This window comes from Monodelphis domestica, chromosome 2 (genome assembly GCF_027887165.1).
Source record: "Monodelphis domestica isolate mMonDom1 chromosome 2, mMonDom1.pri, whole genome shotgun sequence".
Taxonomy (NCBI): Eukaryota; Metazoa; Chordata; class Mammalia; order Didelphimorphia; family Didelphidae; genus Monodelphis; species Monodelphis domestica.
Genome location: NC_077228.1, coordinates 175,254,281 through 175,281,180, shown reverse-complemented (window position 1 = coordinate 175,281,180; position 26,900 = coordinate 175,254,281). Strand labels below are relative to the sequence as shown.

Genomic DNA, 26,900 nt, shown 5'->3' with positions numbered 1-26,900 from the left:
TTTATTGTTCCTTTGAGCACGATAGTATTCCATCACCAACATATACCACAATTTGTTCAGCCATTCCCCAATTGATGGGCATCCCCTTATTTTCCAATTTTTGGCCACCACAAAGAGCGCAGCTATGAATATTTTTGTACAAGTCTTTTTGTCCATTATCTCTTTGGGGTACAAACCCAGCAGTGCTATGGCTGGATCAAAGGGTAGACATTCTTTTATCGCCCTTTGTGCATAGTTCCAAATTGCCCTCCAGAATGGTTGGATCAGTTCACAACTCCACCAGCAATGAATTAATGTCCCTACTTTGCCACATCCCCTCCAGCATTCATTACTTTCCATAACTGTCAGAAAAGGACCTATTTGTACAAAAATATTTTTAGTAGCTCTTTTTGTGGTGGCAAAGAATGAGAAACTGAGGGGATGTTCATCTACTGGAGAATGTCTGAACAAATTGTGATATGTGATTGTAGTGGAATTCTATTATAGTAGAATTTCAGCAATTCTGAAGGACTTAGAATGAAATACTATCCAAAAAACTATCAGACTAGAGTCTGAAGGCAGATTAAACCATAGTATTTTATTTTCTTTAAGTTTCATTTTTTGTTTTTGTTTTTTTAAATGTATTCCAATGTAAAACCCAGTGGAATTACTTGTTAGCTACCGGGGTGGGGAGAAGGGAATGGGGGGAGGGGGGAGGGGAAGAACATGAACCATGCAACCATGGAAAAATATTCTAAATCAATTAAATAAAAATTTTTGAATCTAAAAAAAAAATATGTATTTCACGGCATAATCAGAAATGTTTTGCATGATATCACATGTAAAACCTTTATCAAGTGGCTTATCCCAGAGAAGGGGAAGGAGAGAATTTGAAACAACATTTTAGAAAACTATTATTAAAAATTATTTTACCTGCAATTGGGAAAAAAAATAAAAAACTGAAAAGAAAAAAGGTACTCTATAAAAGGGATAAGAAAGTAGGAAAGTTTAGTGATTCTCAATCTATTCAGTTACCATGATCTATAGCTCCACTACACCTTGGCTACACAGAAATGGTCCTATCTTTGACCTTGAAACATCCATGTGTTTCAACTTTTATGTTTATAAACTCCAAAATTCTTATATCTAATCATAATCACTTCTTGTTCCACTTTCCCTATTCTTTATCACCCTCAACCTTTTTCTTTATCCTTAATGTGATCTCCAATTCCTCTACCCTTCAGTTCTTTCTCAAACCAGCAATCTTACGAGGGTTGTATTCTCCTTCTTTTCCTATGCTAACCCTTTAGTAAATTGACTCACCTACAGTTAAAACCTTTCTTTGTTTATGCTACCACAAATCACTTCTTGCCAATTATAACCCACAATCTACTTCTGTTATTAAATGAAGATGGAGAAAATCATAGAACTATGCTGAATTGGTCCACTACAAATTAATGTTACATAATCTCAACAACAAGGCACTACATTCAATTTATCTCTAATTGTTTCATTATCTCACTTTCTACTATGAAATTTTCTACTATAATTCTACTATAAAATTTCTACTTAAAATTTCCCCCCTGTCCTCAAGATTCTAATCATAAAAGTCCTTTCACCCTCATATTTTTGGTGAAAGTTTTGCCTCATACTTAACCAAAATGATCGTATTCATTTACCAAAAGCTCTCTCTTCTTCTTCCTCATATCATACACTAAAGACATCTTCTGCCATCCCGAGAACCAAAAGAAAAGGTGAATCTTTTCTTTGTTAAGGTATCAAGAATATGATACTTGGTGACAGAATCTATGAATCAAAAAGTATAGACTTTTCAGTCTCTTTATTTGCAGAATTCTCAACAGTTTCCCAAAATGGCTGTATTAATTCATAGCTTCACCAACAATATATAGATAGTATGCATTCATTGAGGTAGAGAAAAGATGGCTGGAATAGAGGCAAGGAAAGTACAAACTGGTCTGAGAATTCTCATAGAATACTGGAGTGAAAACCAACAAGGGGCTGGAATAAAGCAATTTTCTTACATGAAACAACTTGAAAGGTAGGCAGACAGGGTCTGGTTCACTGGGGTAAGAGGGGAGCAGAGCCCACAGCAAGCCTATACTGAGGAGTACAAATTCAAGCCAACAACAAGTCTCCTCATCCCACTTCTACTGTTTCAGGTTCTGAAGCTGGGTTCAAGTCAACTCCAAGACCTTAAGACCCTGCCTGAGCCAACAAGAGAGTATCCCCACCCCCTTGAAGTTCCAAGCCCTAACATAAGCCTACAGTGAGGCCCCAAGGCTTAGCACAAGATGGTCAATGGTGTACCTGGCTCCATGGGGAAGTAGGAGGGGGTTTGGGGGAAGTAAGGTCCATAGTGAGGCTCCAAGCCCCTGCCTGAGCTCAAAGTGAGGCACCCAAGCCCAAATGCAAAATAGTCGGCAGGGTGCCTGACCTGTGAAAGCCTAGGGTAAGGCCAAAAGCCTATGCCCAAACCTGAGGTTAGGTCCTGAGCCTCAGTACAAGGTAGCACATGGCGTTGAGCCCTGTAAATTATCAGCAGTTCCAGGGGTCTTTCTGAGCTTCCAGGTCACTGTGGAAGAACTGAAAACTGAAGAAACTCAAACTAGAGTTAAGGGTAGCAGCAAGAAAAAATGGAAGTTTAAGAGGATGCTCCCTCTATTCTGAGAACAAAGCCCACCTGTAAGATAAAAATAAAAGTCAAGAAAATGAGCAAACAACAACAAAACCCCACTTAGCCATAGAAAGTTATTATGGCAACAAAGAAGAGTAAATAAAACACAGACTCACAAAGGATCAATGAGGTAAGAGCAGCTATATACAAAACTTAAAAAAAAAATTGAATTTGTCTCAGGCTCAGAAGAGCTCAAAATGAATTTAAAAAAACAATTAAGAGAAGCAGATGAAAAAGGGGAAGAGAAGAATTAGTCAAATGGAAAAAGAGGTACAAAAATCTAATAAAGAAAAATATTTTTAAAAAGTAGAATTGATCAAATGGAAAAGGAGGTTGAAAAGTTCATGGAAGAAAATCATTCCTTAAAAATTAGAACTGGGCAAATAGAAACTAATGACTTCATGAGACATGAAGAAACAATAAAACAAAATCAAAAGAATGAAAAAAATAGAAAACATGAAATATCTCACTGGAAAAAAAACTGACCTGAAAAATAGATTCAGGGGAGACGAATTGGGAATTACTGGACTACCTGAAAGCCATGATCAAAAAAGAAAATAAAAAGCCTAGACATCATATTACAAGAAATTATCAAAGAAAACTGCCCTAATATTCTTGAACAATAGGGTAAGACAGAAATTGAAAGGATCCACTGATCACATTATCACTTCCAATGACAAACTCCCAGGAATATTATAACCAAATTGAAGAGCTCCCAAGTCAAGGAAAAAATACTATAAGCAATCAGAATGAAGCAATTGAAATACCATGGAGCCACAAAGTCAGAATTACACAGGTCTTAGAAGCTTCCACATTAGAGGATAGAATGGCATGGAACATGATACTAGAAGGCAAGGGAACTAGGGAACTAGGTTTACAACTCATAATTACCTACCTAGCAAAAATGAGTAGATACTTTTAGGGAGGGAAATGGTCATTTAATAAAATTGAAGAATTCCAAGCATTTCTGATGAAAAGGTCTGACCTAAACAGATAATTTGATATTCAAGTACAAGACTCAAGAAAACGTAAATAAAGAAAATGTAAGGGATTCAATAAAGTCAAATTGTTTATACCTAGTTCTTACCTAGAAGCATTACATTTGTAACTCTTTAAATTTTTACAGTATTAGATCAGTTAGAAGAAGTATATATAGACAGAACAGAGGGTGATGGAGAAAGCCAATTAAAATTAAGATGACATAATATGTCAATAAAAGAAAAAAGCAATCAAGTGGTGAAAAAGAGGCTTGCACTGAGAGAAAAGGAAAGAAGAGGCAGAGTGGAGCAAATTATCTCAGCTAAAGAGGCACAAAAAAATTATTTCAGTGGAGGGCAAGATAAAGATGGTGGCAGGCAATGCTTAACCCTTACTCTCAATGGAATAACTCAGAGAAGGAATAATAAGTATACTCAATTGGGTATAGTATCCTCTTACCCTATAGAGAAGTAGGAGGGGAATAAGACAAGAAGGGGTGATAAATGAGAGGGGAAAGTGGGAGATGGTGACTAAAAGCAAAACACTTGTGAGGAGGGACAGAGTGAAAGGAGAGAAAAAGAGCAGGATCAAAAGGGAAAATAAGATGGAGGAAAACACAGTTGGTAATCATAACTGTGAATGCAAACAGGATGAACTTAACCATAAAATGGAAACAGCAGATCTCAGACAAAGTCAAAACAAAAAATATATCTAAATAAAAGAGATACTATGCATACATTCTCACAACTCCCTCAGCATTTCACTATTCCTATGTTTTCTTGCCATCTTTGAGATTGCAGGATGCTTCTCATTCACTTCTAATCCTTTTGAAATCTAGCTTCCCACGTCATCATTCAAGTAAAGTTGATCTCTTCCAAAGACACAAATGATTAGACAAATCTAATGGCTTTTTCATCCTTTTTGACCTACCAGTCCTTGACAATCTTGACTACCCTTTCTCCTCCAAGAGAGTCTCTCCTTGTGACTCAGTTCTTGTCTCATCATTCTACTTGACTAAATACTCCTTTTTAAACTGTTAAGCTAGATTGTCGTCCAGGATATGCGGGCTAATTCTAGATACCTCTTCTGGGTTCTGTACTTGGTTCTGTCATCTTTATGCAGGTGATTCCCAGATCTACATATCTAGTTCCAATCTCTGCTCTAGATCCTGACCTGCATCACTACCTCTTGGACATCTTGAATTAAATGTCCTATAGGCATTTCAAACTCCATATATCCAGATTAGAACTCATGATTTTCCCCAATAAATCTTCCTCATCTCAATATTCCTATTATTGCATAGGGCAATACCATCCTCATGCTCTGAAGCTCAGTGTTATCCTCTACTTCCCACTAGCACTCATCTAATAAATCTCATCTGCTGTCAAATTCTGTAGCTTCTACATCTCAAATAAAATATATTCCCTCACTGCTCATTTAGTCTATTGTAAATAGTGTTCTAACTTCTCTTCTTACTCAAGACTCTCCCCACTCCAATTCATATTTCACTCAGCTAAGTGATCTTCCTAAAGTACAAGCCTGATCATGATGTCTCAGTCCAAGCCATTGCCCAATAAATTCCAGAGCTTCCTATTACCTCTAAAATAAAATATAAAATGCTCTGTTTCACTTTTGAAGCCCTTCACAACCTGGCTCCACCCTACCTTTCCAAACTTCTTTTCTTGTCTCTACTTACTTTACAATCCACCCTCAGTGATCTTCTTGCTGTTTCTCCTACACTACATCCCCTGACTGTGCATCTGCCATTTCCTCAGTCTTGGAATATTCTCCGTCATTTTGACCCCTAGCTTCCCAGGCTTCCTTTAAGACTCAACCTTCTGCAGAAAGCCATTCCATCTCCTCTGGCCGATTTATTCCTACAGACCCTTTGCTACCAGTACTTTCCAGGAGAGTCTATCATTGCTTCTTCAGCTCTTGGAATCATCCTTATGGAATGGGTAAGTGCTTAATATATGACTGATTCTAGGTCAGGATGCTGAAAGGTATGAAATCTTCTTACAGTACTTATTCAATGATGATACTCATTCAGCAATGACCATATAATAGCCTAGTAATGCTACCTTTGTATGTGTGTGTCCTGGCTCCCTTAACAGATCGTATTTGGGGACAGGTCCTATGTCATATGTTTTCTTGTGGTTTAAAAAAAATTTTCAATAAGCTCAGGAATGTATTCATCAAGTTCCAGTATTTTTTTCCCTAGTGTGTTACAAATAGTAGGCTCATCAAACTAGCTGCCAGAAGATCTGGGTTATAATCTTGCCATCTCTACTTACTAGTCACATGTGTAATGGAGGGAGTTTTAATATCTTGATCTGTAAAATGGGAATAATAGCAATTCAGCCTATATGAAAGTGGTCAAAAGATCACAGGTTTAGAACTAAAAGGGCTTTTAAAGGCCCTCTAGTCCTACTTTCCCAGCAACTCCCCAATTTTAAAAGTGAGAAACTGAGAAGGAGAGTAGGTAACTGGTTTTTCCAAGGTTAGGCAGTGATCATCTGAATCCAGGCTCTCGGATCTAAGTCAGTGCTTCACATCTACATCATATATGTTAGGTATAAATAATATAAAATAATTCTTTTTTTTAAAAAACCAAATAATCTGCAAGCATTTTATTTTTTAAGTGTCTGACACTGTGCTGGGCACTTGGGACACATATAGAAATGCAACAGGCTCTATATTCAGGGACTTTATATCCTAGAAGGGAAGATGACATGTACGTATATAAGAATAAAGAGAGGGGAGACCCTATAAAATAATTCTTGTGGATGTTTTCCAACATATAAATTATACGGAATTATATGTGTACAGTAGCAATATGGTACAGAGACCAAAGAGCCAGCCTTGAAATCTTGGAGCCATGAGTTCAGATGTCACCTTGGACACATGCTGGCTGCAGGGCTGGCTTGTCATATATGTCCATCAATGGAGGGGGGTGGCTTAGCCCATTTCAAGACCAAAATTTCTGATCTTATGAGCCTTAGGCATGTGACCCAGGCAATACTAACAAGATCACCTATCCTCACTAAGAAAAAGATTTTCCTTTACATGACTTCTTTTACACCAATGAAATCAGAGCTGACACAAAACTGTACATACAGCATTACTATCAATGAAACGTCTGGGGATTGACCAGTGTCAGGGAGACTGCATAGTCAAGAGGAAGGAGAACTAGAGCCTGAACCAGGGATCTGGGAGTGGGTGATGGTTATATAACTAGCCAGCTTTATGAAACTACAGGTAGGTTAAACTTAGCTTTTCTAAGCCCCAGTTTCTATATCTGCAAAATAATTAAGAGAACATATAAGAGTGGTCTTCAAGGTCCCTTCCAGTCCTGAAATTATATGGTTTGATGAGAATTCAAAGACAGAAAAGAATTTCTAGCAAATTTTTATCAGTGAAAGCTTCATGAATGAGAGGAGGTGTAAGCTAAAACTTTTAAAAGAGATGGGATTTGTGTTGAGAAAGAAAATGGGATGAAGTATTTCATTTGAAGGGAATGGTATAAATAAAGGCAAGGAGGCAAGAAATTACATTCCATGTATGGAGCAAAAATTAGTTTGATTAGAGTGGAGATTTTGTATAAAGTAAGACTAGAAGTATAAGTCATGGTCAGATATACCCTAAATGTCAAGTTAATGAATTCAGCCTTTATCCTTTTGGCAACAAAACTATTTCAAGTTTCTGACCAAGGGAATAGCAAAAAGGAAGTGATATTTAGCAAGATTATTCTTGTGGTACTTTATAAGGAAAGGAGAAAGATTAATGAGAGGAAGATGAAGATATAATAAACTAGGTGAGTGGCATAACTTAAGGTTGTGGCAAAGGAAGAAAAACACGAACATGAGAGATACCTACTGCCTAATATTAGTGAGAGGAGGAATCAAAGATGACTGTAAACTTTTAAGTCTACACACAAACAAGAAAAGAGTTATAATCAGAAACATAGAGAATGAGAAGATGACTATAGTTCAAGATAAGATTGAGTTCATGGCATTACATTCAAGAGGAAATGCATTTCTCAACTAAGAATATGGAATAAAGTCTGATAGTGAGGTCAGGATAATATACTTGGGTTCAGGAGTCAAGCACAATGAAGTAGACAGTTCCAATACTATTTACCCTACCAAAATTGAAAACTTTAATATAAAATTTTGGAATACCCCAAATTCCAAAATTCACTATGTGGAGAAATAGGTTTTTGGCCCCACCTTCAGGGGCATGTCCAAAACCTATAGCAACCTGACTATCTTATCAACAAGCCACAGAGATTTTTTTCTTTCCAGGAAATTTGATGAGTCTCCAAACTACATCACCACCTTTGTGGCCCATGTACCTGAGATGTGCTGGGGCAATGAATTGATGAAGTGAATAATTCAATAATCAATAAGATGATGCCAAGTTCTTGTTCCTAAGATTACTTTTTTCCTACATGGCAAATCCATTGTTGAAAAAGGTAAATTAAAGGTAAGTTAGCTCATTTATTAGTTCTACAAAGTCTAAACTTTGAGAATTTAGAAACAACCTATCATATTTCTGCTATTCTCATTCTGAACTAAAGATTCATTATTTCAATATCTGAATACTTCAGCCTCCACTAGAGTTCTTCTCCAATGACTCAATGTGACACAAAAAGGGACTCTGGTTTCTCAAAGGCATGTCTGCCTAGCACAAACTCCAGACAGATTTACAATGCGTTCTAAGACTTTGAGCACAGACCTGGCAACAGACTGTATGATTATTGCCTAAATATAGGCTTAACTAAGTTTAGAGAGATATCACCAAGTTGGCCCTAACAATTCATGAAGATAATCTATTATGGTAAAGAAAAGCTGTGATATGCACTAGTAGAGGAATTACCAATAACATAAAAGTCACATCTTCTTATAATATGGAGTACATGAAATCTTTCATTGTTGTCAAGAAGAGGGGTTAGACTTGTCCTATTTGGCCTCAGAGGGTAGTAAGACTTATAGGTAGAAGCAGGCTAGTATAGTACCTCTAGCTTTAGAGGATCTGAGGTTCTCTGAGAAGCTATGGCTTTCAAGAATTTCAAATCCTTGTCTACTACACTTGTGTCACTTTAGGTAAGGCCCTCAACTTCCCAGGTTCTCATTTTCCTCATATGTAATAAGAAGTTGAACAAGAAGTCCTCGGATGTCCCTTTCAGTTATATAGCTATGAGAATCTGTTTCTGGGAGGTAAAATTTGGCTCAACATAACAAAGAATCTTTTATTAATCAATGCTGCCCCACACTAGCCAAAACTTGTTCAGAAGAAAGTAATTTCTCTGCCCTTGGAGCAGGGGTCCCCAAACTGTGGCCCCCTGAGGACATTTACCTGGTCCCCACCATACTTCTGGAAGGGGCCACCTCTTTCAACGGTGGTCAGTGAGAGGAGCACATCCTGTGCTCCTGGAGTACTGTATGTGGTAGCACTGCAAAGCATGGCGTCACTCACGTATAGTACTACTTCTGGTGACAATCCTTTGCGTGGCACCTTGTTCTGAGAGTAACTGGACGAGAATGAGGGACTGTGCAAAGGATTATGTGGCCGCACAATGGAAGACATCAGCATGGTGAGCGGTGATCTGGGGGAGGGAATTCCGCACTGTGTATACTGCTGCCCGGTATATTGGTGGCAGTGATGGGCCTGTGCAAGGTGTGACAGGCCTATCACAGTCAAAGTTGCAGCCTCCGCTATCCCAGACAGTGGTATACAGATTTGTTCATAGTTTTTTTTTTTTAATAGTCCGGCCCTCCAATGGTCTGAGGGACAGTGAACTGGCTTCCTGTGTAAAGTTTGGGGACCCCTGCCTTGGAGGATATTTTAAGTAGAAGCTGGTAAATAATTTTTGGAAATTTTTATAAAAAAGGGATTGATATTTCTGGTACAAGATGGATTAGATAACCTCAGTGGTCCTTTTCAGATTTAAGGTTCCCATGAGGCCATGACTGTTCAAATTAAAAGTAGAACCTCAATAAAGAGTCAAAGAACTTCATGCCAATTTCTTAGTTTACTGAATGAAAGCCCTGTATCGTTTAATTCTTTGAAGATGCAAGATCTAAAAGGCATAGCCATAAACAGCAATAGGTCTTATAGAAGCCAGCAAGGAAAAGGGTCACTAGACACCATCCTACCAAGGACTCACATTTTGCTGAGTAAAGTCTCTAAACATGGCTGCTAGTCTGTCATCCTCAATGTCACAGTCAGTTTTGATGGCCACGTTCAGGATGTGAATTGGTTCATCCCTGGCAGCCTGTAATCCAAACAGACACACACCAACAAAAAGTTGTAAGGCAGACCAACTGAGCATCAATGAAGGAGTGACTGAGCAAACCCCCTACATACAGAGGCAAGGAAGCTTCAGCTTTGCCCAGCAGGCAGCTGACAAACAGATGGAAATAGCGGCCTAACTATAAGCAAACCCAGACAAGGATGAAAACTGCTAAATACAACAAATGCAGTAGGCAAAATAAGTTTAAATGTCTGATTTCATAGGGTCTTTCATAGAGTTAGATTTTAATTTTTTTCATCTATAAAATGGAGCTTCAGTGAATTGTCATCCTGTCTTTGCTTAAAGGCACTGAAAACAGAAGGAAATCTTCTCAATGAGTTCATTCTCACAAATTATCTATTGAATACTGGGAATTTCTAGTCATAGAATGAACAAACTAACTGAAAAATTGGCTAATGCAATTAAGTCTACTAAAAAACAGAAAGAGAAGTAACAAAGGGAAAAAAAATTAGAAACTAAAAGTCCATTTTTCCTCTAATCTAGTTTGGCATTCCATCATTTGATACCAATGGAGAAAACCTAAACCCAAGGGTTTTTAGACAACATTCAAACATACAGGGAGAAAACGTGGATAAATACAGTTGAGTCTCTTCTCTTATCCCTATTTCAAGTTAAAAAAAAAAAAGTCCTTATCATGTTCCAAAGCCAGAATGATACTATATATTGTACAAACGCTGTGTCAGGGCAAGAAACCTTTCTTCCCAAGGGCAGATGTCAAACCTTATCTTCATCATACAGCGAAGTGTGGCCAGCCTCAGGGAACGTGGGGCTTTGGGGCGGAGAGTCACAGAAGCAGCCCATTACTTCATCAAAGATTCTGAAATGTACCAGAGAAACACCCACCATAAAAACCCAATCTCAGGCCACCTGCAGGGGCAGCAACCTAGCCCTGCCAATCGCAGCTCTGCCAGTAAAAGAAACATCTTTCACCCTGGGCTCAAAAGCCAGTTAGATAGTCACCAAACAGTAAATAAAAGTGACATGCAAAATTTCACCATATAGCAGAAATTAGGAGGATGGATTATTTAAACTTTAATAAACCATATATATTTTTCCTCTTAAAAAAAGAATGATCTAAAGCTTTATTTCTTTTCATATGCAAGATATGAGCATTGCTGTCATCATTAGTCTTGAGGTAACCGAAAAGCCTGGGACAAAGGCAGTGACAGACCAGTGTAAATGCCCCTCCCCCTAGGGTAATGCATCAGTATACAGCAAGAGATAGATGCTGAATGCATTTAATCAAAAGATGTATCGTCTCTGGTGGGGCTGACTTGAGTGCTGTGTTTAATTTCTCCTGACATTTCCCTTGTCACAGAGAGGACAGCTCCTTCTGCTCTTGGCTTGTAGAGGAAAGATGATTTTTTTTTTATTTGCTTCTATTCCTCTGACCAGTCTCATGATATAAGCAGAATCTAGCCTAGCATAGCCAGAGTGATAATAAAACTAGGGAGAAGGGCAGAAAGAGGTCAAAACCCTTTCTGAGGTAACATTCTCTAGAAATCTCAGGCTTCAAGGGTGCTATAGAGATCTATGTTTAATTTTTTCCCCACAGATAAATTTAATCAACTTTACCAAAAAAGGTGGGTATATATGTATTAATTAACTAAAAGAGCGAACCACCCCCCAAAAATTACATCCTAAGCCTGGCACTTCCTAAGCATGTGGCTTGGGCCACATGACTTTACCCCTTTCTGGGTACCTCAGTATTCCCATCTGCAAAATCAAGATGTCAAACCTTTAAGATCCCTTCCTACTCTATATGTAGGACCCCAATATCCTCCTCTAAAACATAGAATTGGTTCTACCAACAGACTTGTGTTATCATGATATACCCTTCTAGTCTAAGTCCCTCCTTACCCAATTCTGCATTACTTCATATAAGGGATCTCTCTGCATTTATGCCACCATCTATAATATTCCATTATATCAACCTACCAGTATATCTGGCAATTCCCCATTCACAAGGCAATTCAATTAGTTCCATTCTTTTTTTTTGTTATCTACAGTATTTTTGCTACACAACAATAAATATATTTTAAACATTAGTTTTTATTTCCTTATGAATTATTTCTTCAAGATATATTCCTAATAGTGGAATTACCAAGTCAAAGGGCATGATAAGTTATAGGACTAACATTTCCAGATTCTTCTTCTCAGAGACTGTCATCCAATTTGAATTGCCATCAGCAAGATACAGACATATCCTTTTCTCCATAGCTTCACTGACATTAGATTAGAATTGTTAATATGATACCTGTGAGTTGGTACTCAAAAGTTGTTTTAGTTTACAACTCTTAATATTTCACTACACCTTCATTATTTCTTTATACTTAGCAAACTGCCCAACTTTATCCCTCAACAATTTTGAGACCAGTCACCCTCTGAATGAAATGAAAATGCCTTAGACAATCATTTCCAAAGCTTCTTACCTGACAAAGTCTTCAAAGGTCCGAAAAGAAACCATCCCGCCCATCCTCTGGCATGGTGGAGTGAAGGAGTTGTCCAGTAGCACATCGCTGACACTAGCTACGTGAGCCATGCCATAGTGGTTGAGGTTGGAGGAGAAGGACATTCTAAATGGCGATTTAAGCAAGTCCATTAGACGAGGAGGGGAGGGGAGGGTGGTTCTGGGAGAGGGAGAGCAACAACAGAAAGGAGGGGGCAGGAGAGTACTCTTAAGTAAGGTCAGGTGACAGGGCAGATCTGGTTCTTTACTCATTCCAGACACCGATGACTTTATGTACATTAACCCATTATTCAAGATATTCCCAAATACAAATCTGTTTTCTCATCCCAGGAATTATCTAATGAAATATTTCCTGGTAGTTATAGCAGCACAGTGGAGTTCATGCTACTAATGAGTTTAGTAACATATTTCGGGTTAAAAACCATCCCCCTCCACCCCCAAAATTCTCTCCTTTAAGAGGGAGAAGTCAGCAAACAAGAGAACTATTACTGTGCAATCCTGAAGCATTTTTTTCTCTTAGAACTGTAACAGATTTAAGTGTTCACAGACACATACAAAAACAACTATAGTTTAAGGAATCTGAAAGGTTTAGTAAATCATTACAAACAACATTATTTACAGAACTGGTTACTGTCTTTAAAAAAAAAAATGAAGTGTTTGCTTCTTCCACAGTTTGATAGAGATAGCAGTTACTCTTCCCCTACTTCTTTTTGGAGGTGGGGGGGTTTTATTTTAAAACTGTCATCAAATTTTAACTATCCCTTTACCTCATTTTAAAAAACCTCGCCACAGCACCAATAGCTATGGAGAATCTTCTCTATAATTCACTTTAACTTACAAAAGCACAGAGCATGGATCTCAAAATGTGCAATTAAGTATGCAAAAAAGTTGAATGTAAAAAATTGAAGGGAATTGAGCCAGTGGATGTATTTTATTTTATTTTATTTTTTTAGACCCTTACCTTCTGCCTTGGAACCAATAAGGCAATATTGGTTCCAAGGCAGAAGAGTCGTAACGGCTAGGCAATGGGGGATTCAGGGTCACACAGCTGGGAAGTGTTTGAGGCCAGATTTGAACCTAGGACCTCCAGTCTCTGGGCCTGTTTCTCAATCCACTGAGCCTCCCAACGAATGTATTTTAAGATCACACTTTGGATACATATATTCCAGGGTACACCTCAGAAGGAGCTGATTAATAAACAATAGAAAGTACTTCATCCAAATGTAGAGAGGCATTGGGAAGGAGCTCAACCTCTTGGATGCCTCCAGAACTATCTTTAATGTAAGCTCCAAGCAAACCTTCTGAACCAGAGTAATACAATGGCACTGTAACTTTGGGGTACAAATGGAAAGTTCTCCTTGAAGTGTACCACCTGCAGTGCGGCAAGGGGAGAAAAAGGAGAAAGGCTGTGATATGGACTTTTGGTGCACGCTGCACACTGTTGCAAATCATCATCATAAAAGGTAATGGAATTCTTTATAGGAAGGGAGTGCTGTTCACACAGACTGTACAGACTGACACTCCAGGTTTTTATTCCTTTGGCAAATGAGGACTATGAAAAAGGTGCTTCATCTTTTGTCAGTATCAGGGAGTAGAAAAGCTGAGTGGGAGAAGAAACCACTGATACTATGAAACATATAAATGTAGCTCACATCAAGCCCTAAAAAACATGTCTACTCAACACTGAAATCCTCTGTTAATGTGAATACAGAAAAATGCTACTTCTTAGTGTCAGCATTCTTTTCTCCAGTATCACTTGATGTATCCAATAAAGGACTAAGTTCATGAGGCCATAAGAGTATTTTTTCTATCAACATGTCATTAGACATGAAAGGAATAAAAGTTAAAAATGAGATTTAGAGGAATTACACTCAGAAGAAACTAAGCTGGCAGCAAATAATGGGTTAAAAGATCTCTTCATAACATGAAGAATATAAGGAAAGGCAAACCTCTGAGCTCCCTCTATCATCCTACTAGCCACAGTGGCAAGATGCAGGCAATGCAGGGTTGACCACAACAACCCAGCAGAAATAGCCAAGGAAAGCAAACAAATGATTTTCTGGATTCTCCAAAAATATTTTCTAAAAGTTATTTTGGACCACTTGATTTGGAGGAAGGGGAGTAGATTAGGGAAAACAGTAAACAGTTTGAATAAAATACGTGTCCACATTTATCTAAATATAGATATGATGGTGTAAGGAGAGCTGATTGTTCCATGTCATGGTGTAGATTGGATTCCAACAGGAATCAACAACTCTCAAACTATCATGTAGCCAAACTTATTAGAGGAGGAGGAGGAAGCAGACAAATTAATATTACATTTTAATTATATTAGTTCATAATATCTTTAGAGGATGACTTATCTTAAACATCCTTCTCCAGTTTTAATCAAATTTAAAAAAACAATAAGCCTTAATATTGACATCATTGAAACCATGTTATTTTTATTTTAGAGAAATCTCACAATCTGATGAAACATGAGATTAGCTATTTCTAGATTTGCATTCCTCCAACAGAAGGGGTATAAGGAGATGAAAAAAAAAAAGAAAATGATTAGTCCTTTATAACGACAGGAATAGATTTGGATAGTCTCCCCAAACCCTTAAACTCCTTGCCAGAGGGGCTCAGCAGAAGAGGAAATTTTCAACAAAGCTATATATTGGGATGCTGTATGTATCCATACACTCCCTGTCAAATGCCACTGTAGTGTTCATCTTGACAGGCTGTTCATTTAAGTACTTTTAAGCAGCTGCAAGAAAAGCTGAACACATGTTTTCCAAACAGGGAGAATTATAATTTAGTGTGTCCAAAGGGGAGATCAGGATTTCCTGGGGAAGACAAACATATTAGCATATCAAGTTATTGCTTCATCATTTCACTAATTCTAAGTTTAAAAAAGTACTTTTAATTGGAAAAGAAACTAAACATACGGTACCTGTTTAGCGTGGGGATGTTCCCTCTGTAATTAAACAACCACAGTTAGTTACTGATAGGTTAGTGAAAGCTATAATAAAAGAATTGTCATAGTAGATACAGACCAGTAGCAAAGAGCTCCTGTTTGGCAGCTCTGGTATTCATCAGACTTAATTAAGTAATCATTACCCCATAACCTCTGGAGTGCCTCAAAAGAGCCACGCCTCCTGACCTAGCTCACCACAGCAGCTGTTGGTATAGAGGATTACATGGAATGTATTTTTTCCCTAAAGTTCTGTTACCAAGAATAATACCATATTGTGGTAAAACATAGGACTATAGCAAACTCATTTAAACTATGTTAGGGCCATAACAAAAACTCTTAGGCACGATGATTATGAGTACTTGCAAAATAGATGAACAATGCCTCTAGAAAATACCCTTCTACTAAGATTTATAGAAAGAATAGAATAATAGGGAAGCCCTGGGCAAATACCTCTCTTTTTGCCTGTTGTTCTAGGTACAAGTGACAAGCAAACAGGCCATTCTTAAAGGGAAGTAATTGAAAGGTTCAGGTTCACAGTTATCTCTTCTACCTACCTACCTCCAATTAACACACTTCTTCCCAAAGCGGTGAAGAAAAACTGTGGGAATACAGGTCCTTAAAAGAAGCCAGGAGAATATAGAAATACTACAGGGAACTATACAACATTGTAAAAGAATGGAATAATCAGTAAAAGGACCCAGGGCAATAACTGTGGCTTAACTATGAGGAGCTAAGCTCTTAGTCACGTTAAGGAAAAAAAATGTCATTGAACACAAATGTGGTGAATATCAGAATATCTTTATCAACAATGTGCCAGAATCAAAACTAAGAGATTAGAACTAGAAGTGGAAATGAAAACGTAAGGACCTTAGATACTTACGTAAATACCAAATACAATCTTATGCTGGTTATCTTGTCAAATGGATAAAGTGTGTCATGTTCTCCAGTATTCTAAAGACAAAGTGATATTTACCACCCACCTTTTTGAGGTGTGGCCAGGAATGACTCATTGATACTTCATCCCTCTAACACTCTCCCATGACAATGCAAAGGATTCTATTTGCCCTTAATTCACTGTTGGGATTTTCTGGCACATAAAGGGCTTAATGGGCAGAAAGAACATAGTGGGTGGTGCTGATGATATGTGGGTAGGAGGATAGAGGGAAGAAAATGATGCACGTTCTTTGGCAGTGAAAGAAATGCATAGATTGAGCTGGATATATAAATAAAAACCAGTGACATATCACTGCACACAAGCAATACAACTGCATGTGATTTGTGGCTAGTAATGCTCTGTGCATCAAATGTACAACACAAAATGAATTCCTAAGACAGCAAGAGTAACTTTTCATAGAATGAGTAGCTGAAGAAGAACCTGTAATTCTGTGATGAGCCCAATCTCCTGGAGCCTCATTCCTATGGGAATGATTTTTGTCCTAAAAAAAGTGGTTGTTGAGCACTTGACCCAGAGAAAGGGAGCACACAGTACCAAATACCAGTGAAGAATGGCCAGATAAAGATGCAATGCCAGCGTGCAAATGAAAACATAGGTTAATCTGCCCTTGACAAAGCAAAAAAAGGTCTGCAGAAGATTAACCTGTAGTTTCATAGTTTCATAGTCAGAACTCAGAATAGGAAAAGAAGCACTCCACAACTAAAATAACTTCCAGCTTGATTCATCCAGACCTCTGCAGTTTTGATCATGGTGCAATCTCTTCCAATTGTACCACCTTTATTAGATCCCTTGAAGTGTAACTTCTCTTAGACCTTACCCACACTTTGGGATGTCACTGCTTTTTCATTCTACATCTCCTTAGGATGAAGGCTGAGTATCTACTACAGCAGAGATGAAAATGAAAACAAAATATAAAATTGTCTTTAGGAGCAATTCTCTCTCTCATGTAGAGTGTGCCTAACTGCCTTGTTTTAGGAATTGTTTATCATATGCACTAATATGGGGCAAGAAAATGTCCCAAATTATGTGGCAATTGTAGAATTTTCCAGATTCTCAATCACTAAGGATAGCTATGAAATGCTGTTATAGACCTCAAAGACAGACAACAGAGATATTTGAATTCTGTCTTTGATTTTATTGATCTGCCTGCCTCATATGGTTGGAGAAGCGATCCTGCTTCAACATGAATACAAACTCAGGGATGCTATCTGCTGGCTAAACTTTCTTGACATAAGAAACACTGTCTTTTTAGGGAATTATAGCTTTTCTGAGTTTTTTTCCCACCAATTCTAACTTAATTTAATTTTACTAAGTTCTTTTTGGACCCACATAAGTCATGTAATATAAAAATATTACTATAACTTTTTCCTACCTTAAAAAAGTTTCTAGTTATATCAAGCTGGGATTGAGAGTTAGGGTGAAGCAAGTCTTTTGATATCAGGTAGCAAAGAAGAATTAGAAGTGATCAAATGAATAACCACCAACAGGAGTATTGAAGGAAAATCAATTTGGCTGTGATCAGTGATGTTCTTCTTGTGTTCCTACATGTCTGATGGAAAATTCCAACAAGGTACTATATAAAACCAATTTAGACAACGTATTCCTATTGGGTTTTTTTTCTCTTTATACTCTTACAGCTCAGATGCCCTGAATCCATTGCTAAGCTACAGTTTGGAAGGAAATCATCATTGGTCTTTCTGTCTCTCTTAGAATCCATCTTTGCTACACTGGAAGATCCTGTCTTTTCTGAAGCAGACAAGCCAACAGAGCTACAACATATTACTGTTGCCTGCTGTCTAATTAGCCAAAAATCCACAGCATGAAACTACAGGGATTTACAAGTGCCCTGGATTCTGCTTCTTCCTTCCCTCCTAAAATGAGCTAGCCTTCCTCAACAAGGAGGAACCTTGAGCTACCTGATGATATGCCAAAGTTCTATACCAAACTCTCTAGTTTTGTAAGCTAGGGTGCCAAAATAACAAACCAGAAACCAGAAGTTGAGCAACTGATCCCAAAGGGCACTTGGGTAAGCACTTAAACCTGCTGAGAAGTTTCCCTTATGCCGGATGCCTGCATCTCATCAACAGACTACTGTGCATGGAAGAGTCAAGCACTGCAGGACGCATTTATGTTCAGCCCTTTCAGCCTACAAGTAATGCAACCCATTATTATGAAAAACTACAAGTTAATTGGACATAAAGTCTCCTAACACGATCTAAAGAAGTGAAGAGCCTCCAAGAAATCAAAAATTATATAATCTCTCTAAAATGATAGTGATCTACCTGATGTTAACTCACACCAAAGGGGTTTGGTTTCTAACCTTCCCCATGGATATGAAGGAGGTTTCAGAGGCCATTAACAAATAGCTGAGAAATTAAGTAAATTTAGCACCCAAAAGCCTGACCTCTGGTATGTGCCAGCAGCAGGGGGATAGCCAACCACTTCTGCAGGAAAAAGGTGAGGAAAGTGTCTGAATCAGAAGACAACAGAGAGCTGAAAAGGTGCACCTCAAAATCTACTTAACTAGATCATGAATTTCTACTTACAAAAGCATAAGATAGAAAATCAACACTCAGGGCTTCTCCACAAAGAAATAAACATACAAACACGGTGGAATAAATCTATGGTGTCAGCTGTGAAGCTTCCTCTTTGACACAGATTAAGAGGCAAAAATACACATAAATAACAAAGCAAGATGTTTGGCATTGTTCACTGTAAGGGCATTTTGGCCTTTGACACTTAACAATGCAAGTCTTTACAATGTACTTCACACAATAATGAGTGCATATCAATAGTAAATGTATGTAAAAAATCACTTTACACTTACACTCACCTAAAAAGAGCTACAAATATGTATATTGGAGAAAATACAACCTATTGATAAATTATTAATTTTCCAGGGTATTTTAAGACAACAAATATATGCAAAGCTAAGGATATACCTGAGTTTCAAGAGTCAATTGGGGAAAATGAAGACATCCCAAACCAACCTTTTGTGTACAAAGTTGCTACATCACCAAAACTGGTGTGTAACAACAATCGTTTGGGTGCTAACACATACACACACACGCACACACGCGCGCAGGCGCGCACGCGCACACACACACTCCTCCCTTTCCCTCTTCCTCTCTCTCTATCCTAAATCACAAGAAGAAGAAAGGAAGAATCAATTCCTAACACTCATCATCAAGAAATGGTGGAGGGAACAGACCAAGCTCTGGGATTAATCAATGTAAAATACTGGCTGAACTCACTAAAGAGCTGGGCTGATGGAATCTTAGACAAGACGAATTAGGTCTTGGAAGACTGGGCAATAGCAAAATGCTCTCTTCGTGTAGAGCAGCTGCTCTAGTAAAGTATGCACCAAAAAAGGGGATATATAGATGGCAAAATGACTGAAGAATCTCATTCTGTGTCCTCACAAGTGCCAAATACTAACTAGGACCACAGATCATACTAGGGGGGAAAAAAACAACTTAAAAAAAATACCAAAGCCAGCTAGACCTTGAGATCAGACCACGAAGCAGAATATATCTCTTACAATGGGAAAAGAGACACAGAAATCTTTATGCAAAGGCACCCTTTAGCTGTAACTTGGAACATTTAAGAACCTGAAGTAAAGACAACTGAAGAAGAAATGGTTATAACAAGGCCAAAATCTGACTTGAATAAGGCTTTGAACCCTAGTTCCAATGGCAAATGAGCCTCAGAGTTGAAAATAAAGCATTCAATTTTGTAATGAGGAGTGAAAAACCTAGCAGAGATTAGAACAGATGCTGATTGGCAAAAAAAAAAAATGCTATAGAAAAGAGTTAATGCAGGCAGAAGAAAGTACAGCAAACTAAAACAGAAAATATAAGCAAAGTAAAGCTTCCAACATGATTCCTCAAGAATGTTCTTAGTAGGTGGGTCCACACTCTAACACTATCCTAACTTATATCTATTCCAATGAAGACCAGGAAAGGCTCTATGGGGACCTAGACCTTCAATGCAAACAGCATCCACAATACATTCCCATAGCACCTACATGCATTACCAAGTTACTGGTAATTTGTAAGCTGAAGGCCATATTTCAGTCTAACCCAGAGAAGTTCTAATTACCAGGCATGAATTTTTTTTCCTCTTTCAAACTAATATATTAAGGGGAGAAGAGAATTTCTTCAGGTGATACTATGAAGAGGAGGGAAACTATAATTTTTCTATGATAGTATAACTTAAAACAAAAACATACTCAACTTACAAGGTCCTGCTGGCAATGTTTCTGACTGCTCTGAATGCATTTCTGGCTAGGCATTACAGGCTCAGAAAAACAAGATGATAGAGGGAATCTGTATGCTTGGTTTTTGTTTATTTGGTAATCTTGAGAAATCAATTTTTTGGCTTTTTTTTCTTTACAAACTGAAAAATTTTTGTGCTTCTTTTAAAAAAGAGTAAGTTAAATGCATTCATATATCCTCATATGCCCTCCACTCCCACAAAATAATTTCTAAAAACTATGTAACAACTAACTGGCCTCAGCATAGTTCAACTCTTATATACCAAGAATAACCAGTACAATTCAACTTTCTAACTTAGAACAATCTGCAGTTCTGCCTCCAGGTGGCACTGGAATTTTTACAAAAAGAAGGAAGAAATTAGTAGCTCTTTCATTGTCAAGTTGATTGTTCATAGAGGTGGGTAAACATGTTCCTGTCCTCCTGGGTAGAACTCAGAGGACTGGGAATGGAGGAGGCATTGTTAACAACAACCATTTATTTCTGTGGAAATCAAAAACAAAATTCTGATTGCTCTTCTTTGCTCTTTCAAAGGCTTAGAAAAGATATGTGTGAGTCTAAAGGTTTAAGTGTTTGGTTTTTTTTTTTTGGTGGAACTTAGCTTATGAACAAGTAAAAAAAAAATTGTAGATTTCTTAAAAGTGAGCCACATATAAAAAGCAGGATAGCAGTGTTCATACATATAAACACATAATAAATGGTTACTGAATTTTAAAGGTCCATTTCTAAAGAATTTGTTTAAAAATTTTTTTTAATTTAAAATTAAATCAGAAAATTTATAATGGTGGTCTGACCAAACTATACTTTCAAAATCAAATTTAATATGCTGAACATTTTACTAGCAAAATATGGCATATACACTCCCCAACCAAAAAAAGAAAAAAGAAAAAATTTTCCAGTTTCAAAGTTTTAAACAATTCTATCACTCTATTCCTGGGCCATCATTTCAGATGTTATAACAAATTACGCAATTACAATTTAAATACATGTTCATATGTGTGTGTGCATGCATTAGAAGCAAGAAGGCACAGATTATGTTAATAAACTACGTTGAATGTATGCTGTTCAGGATTGGCAAGGATTATTTTCAGTTCCAAAGCCATATCTAGACTAACTCAAGAACCAAACCTAGCTGCAATGCGCTAGAAGCATATGGCTAGGAAATGAAAGAATCCTGAATACAGTGGTTCAATGCTGAAATGAAGCAGAATATCTCATTTTTCAATTGGTCTGTCTTAGCCATACACCTTAAATAAAAGGTTAGAACAGGGAGAGTAACTCAGAAAAAGGTATGGGGACAGATGGAGGTAGGAAATCAGAGGCGACCCTGGAACCATGGGAATATCTGACCACAAATCACTACTCAACAGGAGAAGCTGGAGTGGAGGCCAAGAAGAAAAATTGAATGTATTGAGAATTATAAAAGAACATTAAGTATAGCAGGCAGCACTATCCAATTATTCAAGGAATGCAGGAAACAGAAAGCAGAGCCCCTACATGCTATGAGGACTCTGCCCCTTGCTGAAGGACAACCATTCGTTTCTAGAAAATGAGATTCTGAAATCCATAGAGGCAAAAATGTACCAAGAGATGCTGGCTAAATCAGGGATGTATGCCTTTCTCTCCTAGAAATAAGGTAATTCTGAAGCAAAGAAGTAATGGAGACAAAGAAGGGAAGCTGTGCTTTGCTAAAGTCTCTTGTGCTCCCTTTCTGCCCGGGGCTGGAGCAACAGTGGCATCCAGTGGCCATGAAGGCTCAACACAGATGTCTTTGTCTCCCAGAAGAGGCTCAATTGCTCTGGGTGAAGTGGCAATTTAGAACAAAACCATTTCAGATGCCTTCAGCTAGGGACTGCAAAGATAAGAGACCCTGCCATACCAAGGGAAGAACTAAAGGCCATAAAGTAGAAGAAATTACAAAGGCAACATAAAGATTGTACATAATAGATGATGAAACACAGAAGGGGCTTTTTTTAGGTATAATTATTTTACCTTTGCTGCTAGGAAATTGCTAAAAAGAATGAGGATTAATTATGATTTTAAAGCAAAGAGAAACTGGTTAGGGAGTATTACCCTAAAAGTATATTTTTAATGATTTCCTAAAGGAAGAGCTAAGCAGTGAGTTCTGATTACAAACTTTTCCTAAATTTAAGAAGTTTGGCCTGGCTTGTAAATTTTCATAGAGCTGATCTCCAAAATGAAACATAAATAGTCATAATCATGGTCTTGGATTTTAGAGAGGTATTATGCTACTACATCAATCTCAACTTTAAACAAAGAGCAGGAATATAATTCACCAAAATACTGGTTATATTGCAGATGCAGCTCAAAGTTAAAGAGGTGATCTCCTTGTACAGTTCCTGAAAACAAAATGTTAGACAGCTTTTTATCTCCAGAAAATTGGGAGAGCACAGCAACAATAGATTAAGAATAAAGCAAGACCAAACTTCTATCTTAATTAGATCATATTTCACCTCTCTCTGGATCAAAGCTTAGAGAAAAAAGGTTCATTGGTTCCTCAGCTGCTCAAATGTGTTACTTTTCTGTCCTATGCTTCTTTCCTAAAGGAGCACAGGTGGATCAGTGCCGTCTAACCACACTCTTCACCTGTCCCCTATATCAACCCCCTGTGGTTTGTGGATTACATGTAAATTCAAGCTTACCTGTTTGGGTGAGACGTGGGCAGCATGAACTGGAACTCTACCACACAGGTATTGTCCTTCAATTGTCGATGCTGAACACTGTTGAGTTCATAGGCAATGTAAGCCCTTCGCACATAAACCTGGTTAAAAAGTAATCCTCAGTTAGTCCAAAATGAGGATGATTGTGAGAAAAAAAGGATGAGGAAAAAACCAAAGAACCAGGAGGAAAGGCTGCCCAAAGTCATTCAGATGAAAATTCACTTCATTAGTAAAATTCTGATTTAAGCATCGCCCTAATGGAACAAAACTTTGCCTGTTTTTTTCTGGCAGACACTCCTACCTACTGGATAAATCTTCCTTCAAATACTATTCTCTTCTGGATAACTACATTTTCTGGCATTTAGTAAAACCTGAACCTCAGTAGAACCTGGAAGTCATATGTGACTCTAATGACCCAAAAAGAAAACAAGGACTAGAAACAGAGGAGCTACAACTTCAGGATGACTATGTCTAGAAGATAAAAATTATTTCATTCTAACAAACTTTTGCAACTCTGCTGTTCCTTAAACGCCCCAAAGTCAACTCCCCAGGTCTGGTTATTTATGTCCTTTGTCCCCAACACATTCAGAGTTGCTCACACATAGCTTAGACTTTTAGAGTTAAACAACAGACTGCATCTCAGCAAGAACTGTCAGTTCAGCTGAAGCTGGCTAGAAGTCAACTTGCCATTCGCATAATATACTGTGTATGAGCCTCTTGATGTGCTAATAAGCATTACAGGTACAAAGGAAGTGGTCTTCATAACTAAGGTCAGGAAAGTATCACAGAAAGTTCAAGGGGTTACTTAGTTTGGTGTGTGTTCCAGCAGATTCTATCATGATCTGTACCAGGACTTAACAACAACAATAACCAACAACTTTATGGATGATGTACTATTGCTTTGAAGAATTCAAATCAAACTACCCCACACAAAAATGACAACAATGGGATCAATTCTATAATAATAATACATCACTGCCAAATAAAATATCATCACTGTTATAAAACTTAGCATAACCTTTAAACTAGCTATATACTACTATGTTTGTACCACAAAGAAATCAAAGAAAAAGGCTAAGGACCCATAGGTACAAAAATATTTGTAACAGTTCTTTCTGTGGTATCAACAAATGGGAAATTGAGGGGATGCCTATCAAATTGGGGAATGAATAAATTGTAGTATGTGAATGCTACATAACACTACTATGCTCTAAGAAATGATGAGGGAGATGGTTTCAGAAAAAGCCTGAAAAGATTTATATAAACTAATATAAAATGAAGTGAGCAGCACCAGGAAAACAGTGTGCATAGTAACAACAATATATAAGGATGATGATCTGTGAAAAGACTTCGAGTACTCTAATCAATACAATGATTTAAGACAATTCCAAAGAACAGGTGATGAAAAATAATATCCACGTCCAGAGAAAGAACTGATGAACTTAGTACAGGTTAAAACATTTTTTCCCACTTTCTTTTTTTCTTTCTTTTGGCAACATGGTTATTATTAAAATGTTTTGCATGACACACATGTATGATGGATATCATCTCATTTGCCTTTCCAATACATGGGGAGGGGCTAGAGGGAGAGAATTTGGAACTCAAAATAAAACAAAAGAATATTTTTTTAAAAGATGAATAATTTTTTTTTAAATCATCACCCAGATACTCCTACACAAACAAAGTTAAAACTCAAGTCACTTTTTCTCCAGTGGTGGCAAGCAGTAGCTATGCTTCAAAGAGTTATGATTTCAGTTAACAAGATTCAATTTAAGAAGCATTTTCTGTGTATGTGTGCAAGGCACTGTGTCAAGCACTAGGGATAAAAAGGAAAAACAAAACAGTCCTTGCCCTATAGTCTACTAAAGTGGAGCAAGGGTAGAGACAAATATAACATGTATAAAAATAAGTAAATTGAAAGTATATACAAATCAATGTAGAAAGAGATGGAGATAACTACTGAAAGAGCAGACTATAAAAACAGAAAAGAAGGAAACAAAGAAGCATTTATAAACCATCACTATATACCTTGCACTCTGCTAAGCACTTCACAAATATTAATGCTTTTGATCCTCACAACTACTCTGTGAGCTTAATGCTGTCACCAAGACCAATTTTATAGCTGAGGAAACAAAGGTTAAGTGACTTGCCCAAAGTCATATAAGTGGTATCAGGGGCTGTATTTGAACTCAAGTCTTCATGATTCCAGGCCAGGGGGTTCTGTGCCTTATGGCATCACCTACTTGCCTCATTCAGGAGATAGAACTTAAGCAGTACCTTGGTTGGGATTCCATGAGGTGGAGGTGAGAAGGGAAAGAATTCTAGGCAAGGGTAATTGTGTACTAAGGCCCACAAATGAGAGATAGAATATCATGAACTGGGCCCAGGATATAGAACAGTATATCTAAAACTAAATATGTGATGGGGAGCATCACGAACTAAGTCTTACACAACAGTCCGTAGCCAAAGGGCTTTAAATACCAAACAGACCAGTTTATTTTACCTAGAGTTAATAAGGCCCCAATGAATCTTTTTAAAAAGGGCAGTGATAGGGTCTAGCCTAGGCTTTAGAAGTATTGAATTGGACCCTGAAAGACAGATAAAAGAGTAGAATGACTGGACATAAGGAGACCAGTTAAAAGGCTATCAAAATAGTCTTGGAATGAGATGATAAATTCCTAAAGTGGGATAGTAACTATGTGAAAGGAAAAAAAAGGGGAAGAAAAGCACAAATAGTTGTGGAAGGAGGACTGACAAGAATCATTAAATATGGAAGATTAGAAAGAAGGTGGTTAGAAGAGAGCAAGAGAAGGGAGAATCCTATTCTTCAGCAAAGGCTTTCTATCCACTGGCATGGGCCTTGCAGACAGCCTGGTGATGAGCCTGGATGAACTTAGCTAGTCAGATACCTAAAAAACAGACATCACCAGAGCTGTGCTTGAGACTCTTTCAACTTGGTAGGCCCTGCCAGAGACTGTCATGAATCCATTGGTATTTATGACCTATAAGAACCCAGTCACCTTTATGCCATACTTGGGTACTAGAGTAGTCTTGGGTGTCGATTCAGTGTTTAAAAAGCAAATATTCCACCAATGCCAGCTGCGATCCCATTTTATCCCAGGGCAATGGCTGAACTAAACTTTATCCAGACAAAACTATAGAAAGAAAACATAATCCCATTGTATGAATAGTCTTCCTCTTTGTAACATTATACTTTTTTTTTTAATACTCATCTTCTGTCATGGAATCAATACTGTGTATTGGTTTCCAGGCAGAAGAGAGGTAAGGGCTAGGCAATGGGGGTTGGGTGACTTGCCCAGGGTGACACTGGGAAGTGTCTGAGATGAGATTTGAACCTAGGACCTCACATCTCTAGGCCTGGCTCTCAGTCTACTGAGCTACCCACCTGCCCCCCCATTATATTATTTTTAATATGAGAAGAGAAACTCTAAATCCTGGAAAGCAGGATATAAGGAAACACCAATTTTCTTTCCCTGTGATAAATGTATAGAAGCTAGCAGTTAGTCCAAAAAGCAAACTGGTCAGAAGACTTAAAGGCAAAATTTCAATATATACAGTTTAAAAAAAGGAAA

The 26,900-nt window shown here is 37.7% G+C and overlaps 1 protein-coding gene across 20 annotated transcripts in view; it reads right to left on the bottom strand.

The window, feature by feature from the left end:
- The window catches only part of ACACA (acetyl-CoA carboxylase alpha), a 291,002-nt gene that overhangs the window by 136,781 nt on the left and 127,321 nt on the right, over positions 1 to 26,900 (bottom strand). For 17 of the 20 annotated variants that reach the window (XR_461987.2, XR_461986.2, XR_461989.2 and 14 more), the window contains 5 exons: positions 23,290 to 23,408; positions 15,374 to 15,397; positions 12,401 to 12,544; positions 10,689 to 10,785; positions 9,822 to 9,929 (listed from right to left, as the gene is read on the bottom strand). Coding sequence is in view for 9 of the 20 variants with exons in the window: in XM_007481899.3 (XP_007481961.2) it covers positions 9,822 to 9,929; positions 10,689 to 10,785; positions 12,401 to 12,544; positions 15,374 to 15,397; positions 23,290 to 23,408 (492 nt within the window). In the remaining 11 variants the exon portion in view is untranslated. The other 3 variants (XM_056816439.1, XM_056816441.1, XM_056816443.1) reach the window with 2 other exon arrangements.